The 7,350-nt window shown below is 41.4% G+C and overlaps 1 protein-coding gene across 1 annotated transcript in view; it reads right to left on the bottom strand.

Annotated features, from left to right (window-relative positions):
- Positions 1-303: 303 nt before the first annotated feature.
- The window catches only part of LOC138045182 (sterile alpha motif domain-containing protein 9-like), a 40,021-nt gene continuing 32,974 nt past the window's right edge, over positions 304-7,350 (bottom strand). The window contains exons 4-5 of the mRNA XM_068891600.1: positions 6,667-7,097; positions 304-5,983 (exon numbers count right to left, since the gene is read on the bottom strand). Of these exons, the coding sequence (XP_068747701.1) occupies positions 2,349-5,983; positions 6,667-7,097 (4,066 nt within the window). The 3' untranslated portion in view covers positions 304-2,348. The remainder of the gene's footprint in view (positions 5,984-6,666; positions 7,098-7,350) is intronic.

Here is a 7,350-nt window from a genome sequence, read left to right as displayed (position 1 = left end):
CCATGTTTTGACGCCTTTGACTTTCTCAGGATCGGACTCTTATTCTATCAGACGCCACAACATGTCCGAGAAAAGTGACTTCTTTCTGAAGGAGTGACATTTAGTAGGCTTCAGTTTCAAACCAGCAGTTCTCATACGATCAAACACCAATCGTAGGCGGTGGATGTGATTTTAGACGGTAGAAGCCCAGATGATGATATCGTCCAAATACTCTAGACAGTGGGTCCAGGTAAGGCCACTGAGTGAGGCTAGCGGGTCCGTTCGTCAATCCGAAGGGCACGACTCTCCACTGGAATTGTGTTAATTCCACGCTATATATCTAGCGCGAAATGTCCTATTACAATAGATAAATTATAGTCTGGCAAATTGAAGACACAACATTAATCCAGTGTTAGATGACGCAAAAGGATTGTTTTCTGGTCACCTTGGTTGGTCGTTTGGCAGCTTCTTGTACCAAAGTACCCTGTGTTTAAGTTATAGATTCTAAAGGCGTTGCGCGCTGTTACACTGTGCAAATTTTTGGTGCAACTTGTCTCGCAACACCATTGCCAGACAATTTGCACAAATAATTGCCCAATGTAACATACCTTGCAACGGTCAAAAACGTTGCGAGACCAGTTGCAGAAACCTTTGCGAAAAGTAGAATTGAGTTCTACTTTCCGAAACGACTGCAACGAATTTTTTAAGCATTGCGCAGTGTAACATCTGTCCTGCAAATTGTGTCGCAACGGCTTGCAGCACCAGCCAATGAAAATGTTCCTTTAACGTCACGTGGTCATCGAAACGAGACAAGTTGCATAAAACGTTGCACAGTGTAATAGCGCCTTAAATCTTCGGTATCATTAGTAAGTACAGAGCGTTTAACTTTATCCTTCCCTCTCCAAATAAAATGAGACAATTCTGTTCCCTTCTTTCACAAATTCCTTGCCCACTGATATCAGACTTGTGCCGTATAAGAGAATAGGGATAATAAAGGTAATGACAGTTGGATTCTTCTACTAGTCAGATCCCTCCACCTCCAAATCCGAAGTAGCTTTTGTTGAGTGATGCTGATTAAATAATCGATGTTTAACTTTTGAATATCATAAGGAAAATGTACACCCAAGATTTCAACGGAACTTTAAATTTTTATGTTATTGAGGGCGGTTTCTTGAACAGTATTCGCATAACTGCCTAGCAGCATTAATTCTGTGCTGAATTTTTAGACCAGAGCACTTTAAAAAATATTCTATAACCTTTCAAAAAATCAGTCAGGTCATTTGCGAAAAGCCTACTTTGATCTCTTCACTACCAATTGTAACTGATACCATGGATATCTTTTCTGTTCTGTGTGCTAAAATGTACATAAGACTGTAATAAACAAGTGAGCAGAGAGAGAGGGTGTCACTGAAGCTCTCCTCCAAATAACGTTTTGATTATTGTAATTCACGGCTAATGTTGAATGCTCCAACTTCAGGCTATCATCACATTGTTGCCTGTTGCTCCTACAGAAATTATCTACTCCCACGGAAAAAAAATCAGTAGTAACTTTAAAAATGCTACGCCCTAAGCTTAGGAAAGAACTGAAAACTTCACATGTAATTAATTCACAATTGGTATTAAGATTTTGCCAACCAGGCAAGACAAAACACAAGATTCCTTAGAACAAAGTTGCCTGAAGGTACGTCATGAGTACGCAAGACTTACTTGTGGGCGTTTGCAGATAGTTAGAAGTCATCTATACCCATTATTCCGTGCGCACCTAGTGCTGACAATCAAACTACATACTATATATGTAATAATATTCGTTTACGCTCGCACTAAAAAATTATGCCTTTTCGGGATTTGGCGGGCAAACCCCTGCGGAGGCAGATTGGTTCTAAAACCATGCACTTCCTAAACAGCTTTGAATGTTACGGCCTAATCGTAAAGCCGATACGCCTTGTAAAATTGTGACCAATATATAGTGGACATGGATGGTCCTAAAAGTTAATCTACAAATATCGGTTAATAAGCCCGAAGTGATTAAAATTTGAGTGTTATCATGTACGTCTTAACATGTTCTAAGAGGATTACGCCACTCATGATACAATCTCTGTCTCTGAATACTAAAAAAGAGAAACAACGGATTATGTACTTGTCTTTATCTAATAGCGTGCTCATAAGAAATTACCCCTTTGAAAAAATTTTCTTCAGGAAAGTTTTTGGAACGTCAGGTTTGGCCTAACCCAGTTCCTTCGTAGTTTAACGCAGAAAACCATAAAGAATGGTGGTTGGTTTGGCATCCTTGATTGCTTCGTAGGACACGTCTGCTGTACTGAGTGCACAAAACAAATTTGAGTCACTATGGAAAAGAGGTTCGTTAAGAGTCAAAGTTGAAAACCAGTGTCCCCCTTCGTTTCAAGCGAAGGATCGTGCGGAGAAAAGGTAATACCATTTGCCACAGGGCCTTCAAGGTTGAAACTAACGACAAAATACACCAAAGTGCCTGGTGTAAAGTCCCTTTGCACTTTGCCTATGTCTGCATTCTTTCCAACATACAGCTCCAGGTTTCCTTGAACCAATTCAATGTAAAGATGAGACTTCTCACGGCCTGACGATGGCTTCACTCTGATTCTTCCTTTGCATTCCAACAATTTCTTCCTGACATCTACTTGCCAAAAGCGATCTAAGTTGTCAGGGGTGAACTCGGTTTCCCCATGGAACAAGGCGTGTCGACTTATAAGGCGAGTCATGCCCTTTCCGTCCTTGGCTATGAAGTGAGTGGCGTAGAAACGTCGTAAATGATTTTGAGATTTCTCCCTGCACTTCCCCAAGGCTTGAATATACTTTGGCATATATTCCAGAGAATTTCCATCCAGAATCTGAAGAAAGCAAATTGCCATCTGGTAAAAGTCTGGTAGACAATTATGGCGTCCAGCCACCAACCATTTCTCACATACATGAAGACCTTGCTTAAGACTATAGCATCGTGGTCCAGTCACAAGAATGCAGACTTTCATAAGATGCTGAGCTAGGCGATACTCGTGTTCTTTCAAGACAAGTTCTTCTAGCAGTTTTAGCAAATACATCAAATTTTGCTTGTTTAGCCCGTCGATTGACTTGCTACGCAAAATGAAATGAGCCTGAAGCCGTTTAAGTTCCAGTTGGGATGATTCACGGAAGTGTTTTGTGGTGCAAATTGCCTTACAGGCTTCAACTATGTCTTCGACAGGTTTGCGTCTTCCAGTGGGAGCATATTGTTTTCGAACCATAGTCATCAAGGACAGTCTTAACTCATCGCACAGCCGTTTTGTTTCTGAAGGATCGGCAAGGTGTGAGACACTTTGGACAATGCCATCAACAATGTCTAGAAGATAAAAAGAGTCATTTATGCATGATCTAAAAAAGGGTGGTGACTTATTTATCACAAATTCCAAGGTCTTCTCAGTGTCGCCACCACATTCTTTATCCATGATCCATTTTAAGCACTCGAGCCAAACTTCTACCTCACCAATCAAAGGATGAGGGTAGGTTGGGGGAAAATTCCGTGCCTCCCGATGTGCCTCAAGGACTTTGCTTGCCACGTCTTCAAGACAAACTAAATTTGCAACCTCACCAGAATTAATTAAGTGTATCATTTCGAAGTGGAGAACAACACCCTTTGTATGGCATAAGTTTTTGTACCCAGGTTTTGTGTCGGATCCATGAACTTCAAGGGCACGCTGAATAAGCTCCTTCGCCTTCGGAAACGACGGAGGCTCCTTCCTGGCGCAAAACCGTGCAGCATTCCCAAACATCACGGAATCGTTTAGATTCTCGGCAGCTTTGCAAAATATTTCTGCGGCTCGATCTGAATCAATTCCCTTTAGCTCTTCAAACAGAATAGAAAACTTTAATCTCTCAGTTTCCCCTTGTTTGTTGTATACAAAGAGCTCGAAGAGGAGGGGAAGTAAAGGCTCTTTTTGGTAGATTGGGAACTGGATAAAGTTCTCCACTATGGCAAACAAATCAAGTTTTTGAAGGTGGTACACTCTTTTCAGTATGAGGTCTGCTACTAATGGGTGTTGGAAAGTGTAGCTTTCAGGAAGGCTTTCCTTCTCCAAACGCCTTGGTTTTGCGGGTATCATCAAATTCATCAAAAACTCCGAAAAAAGTTCCTTGATGTCACTGTAAGTTGCACCTTTATTCGTCTCTTGCACGCGAATGTATTCCTTGAAAATTTCATACAGTAATAGTGCTGGTGTTGGAAGAGAAGTGTACTTCTGTAGGAAAGCCACAATTTTAGCAATTTCTTGTTGAATCCCACCCAGTTCATTGAAGGTGTCTTCAATGATCGTCTCGAGTTTAGGGCGAAACTCTTCAAGCATGGCAAGAAGAGGAAAGTGAAATACCCTACAAGCATCGGACATTGCACTTTTCTTTCCCATTGATTCATCGATGGTGTCAATGTACTCCTTGTACTTCGATTTAAATTCACGTAGATCACTGACTGATTCTTGCAACTTGACATTGACTGTGAAAACCTTGTGAACGAGGCAAGACTCCGCGTTTCTCTTTGAATCGGCCTTGAGTCCTCGCAAACATTGCAACAGGAGAGCTCGTTTTCCCCGGTTTTGCAGAATGCGGCAAAGCTTGTTACAAAGGCCTTCTATTGCGCCTGCTTGTTTTCCATCGATCAAAATTAATGGTGCTGTGTTACAGATTTCTTCAAGAGCTATTATCCTTTCCGCTACTTCATTTGGAAACGCTTTGTCATCTTCAGAGTAACGATAGGAGCTTACATTAATGAGCGCGCAAGGATAAGCTTTGTGTAGATCCCACAGGACTCTACGGGCAATAGTAGTACCACCTGAGCCGGGTGAATGCCTGATTTCAACAATTAGAGGCTTCGTCAATCCTTGGTCACGGTCAAGAAGGCGTTGGACGTGAATTTGAATTTCTCTCTCGATGTCTCTTGTAGCATCGTGATTGTCGAAGAGACTGGCAAATGAAATCTCATTTCCCGAAAGGAACGACTTTCTTTGCTGTTCAAGGTAGTCGTGTTGCTGTTCCTCAGCCTCGGTGGGGTCATCTTGCAGATTTTCACATCCTGCATACAAAATCTCAAGGTGTTCCTTTATGTAAAGATACTGTCTTGCACTGAGGTATACGGGGAGGCCACCTTGAGAAGTGGGCATGCGCAGCTTTTTGTCTGATGTTGTGTCCAGCAAGTCTTTGAAACCCAAACTAAGGATTTTTGGAGACAAACCAAATTCCCGAACGTCGAATTTCTCCGAAATTTCACTTGGCCAATTCTTGTTATCGACAGATACAAACTTGAGATTCAGGTTGTTGAAGTTTTCAGTTAGTCGACTCAACGTGACTTCCAGGAAAGGTATGTTCTCACTTCTAAAGGGAAGAATGACACAGATCACTGGCTTTAGCTGGTCAAAAGTCTCTGGATCTGAGCAGCACCGAAACAAACTGCTAATTCCCTTGACTGCAGAGGTTTCCCACGCTAAAAATTCTTTAGATTCAACATAGTTGTCTCCGGATCTTCCTTTCACAAATACCCATTGTGTTTTGTTGGGGTCAATCTGGCGGAACAAGCTCTTCATCGTACTCTGATTCAATTCTGCGGGTGTAAACATGCTTAAAAGGTTCCTTTGCCCTTCTCTGGATGTAAATTCCCTGTAAAAGCCTTCCACTTCGGATAGAGGATCGAAGTCTAGAATCATCTTCCACGAAACGCTTTTCAGCAAAGAATAGCTTTCGAGATTCTCTTTTGGCACTGTGTCAGTAACAAGGATGTACTGATTCTTCTGGGTATCGAAAGCATCAATTCCTTCACGAAACGTTTGCCATTCATCCCACTGAGGACCGCTTCGTTCTTCAAGAGGCTCCACTGAAGAGGCTCCGCTAGCACGCTGGTTTGCAAGAATATCATCTAGTTTTTTGTGGATGGATTCGAATTCATGCTTGTTCCTTTCTTGTTCGGCCAAAAAGAGCTGCTTGTAACACTCAGATGTTGCGTAGATCTCATCTGAAAACAAAGAAACGTTTGCGTATGTTTGCGTAACAAGACAATCTCATAAGATTCGTTTAAATAATTGCTTACCATAATTCACAAACTGGTTTAGCAGTATTTTTACCCTTTCTTCAGCACAGCATAATTAAAGCTTGAAATCAACAAGGAAACTGAACTTTCCCCCGAAGAAAAACCAGAGATACAGTCCCGAAAATTTGGGAAACATTTTAAGTTTTTATCTCAGATCAGTTTTAAGTCTTTACCCTTTCTTTAAAACTGAAATTCATCAACTCCTAGGTTCTTTAATGCTGGGTACAATGGCAGATGCACGATCATTATGCAACAAACGAAAAGTAATAAAACCTCTTTATTGACAGTTCCTGAAATGGAGGAATGCTCTGTTGATTCTACAAAGATAAAGCTGGGGCGACAAAAGTGCATGGCTGTTGCCTACTTAATTTTATGCTCACATGAGCCATTTTATTCTCATTGAAAGCTTATGTCTGGGCGCCATTAATCGACGCTGAGCTCGTCCATTTCTGCGCTTTATATAAAGAACGGAAGTACAGTACTTTGAAGATACAAAGTACTGCAAGCGGGTTAGCAGCTCAAGTGACGCAATTGACTTAAGTTGGTGATCTTGAAGTTAGATTGAATTATAACTCCACAGAAAAAAAAATATTACTGCTTATGTTTACCAGACTTGCGCTTGATGTCGTTAATTTCCCTTGAATCAGCTCCGAGAGTCACAAAATTGGCTGACAGCAGAGGCCAGAAGTAATTGAAAGCCCCATCTGACATCTTGTCCGAGGAAGGATGCCCCAGCAGCTTATTACGACATTCCTTTAACTCCCGTAAGGCAACTTCGTAACCGGGTCTCTTGTTTATCGCCACTGAGCAGGTCGGAGAATACAGAAGCACAGTTGTCATTAATGAAAAATCCCATTCTTCGATGTTTCCGGTGTTAAAAATTGCTTGTGCTTCTTTGCAGACATTCATCTTTCCTTTGCTGAACCCCGCTGCATCTGAGGGCTGATTGCTCCACGAGGGATGAATGCCCTTGAAAAGCTTTCTGAGGGTGCGGAGACCCACACCATAAACCAGCTTCAAGATGCAAAGAATGTTTCTTCTGAAAATATAATAAAAACAACTATTTTAGGACTGATTTTGTGAGGCTTTTTCTAATTATAAGTTAAAGCAGATGATTATCTCTGGAGAGAAACTGTGAAGAATGCTCACCTCCCAATAAGCAGTGTTCTCCACAAGTCACAAGTTTCTAATCTTTTAGTTTTATGCGATCACAGTATCGTTTAATAGTCTTAACTTTCCCCTTTCCAACACCCTATCTTTCAAGCTCTCAATCGCTGAAAAATCACAAGCAG

This window comes from Montipora capricornis, chromosome 1 (genome assembly GCF_036669925.1).
Source record: "Montipora capricornis isolate CH-2021 chromosome 1, ASM3666992v2, whole genome shotgun sequence".
Lineage (NCBI taxonomy): Eukaryota > Metazoa > Cnidaria > Anthozoa > Scleractinia > Acroporidae > Montipora > Montipora capricornis.
This window is presented reverse-complemented; position numbering and strand designations above follow the sequence as displayed.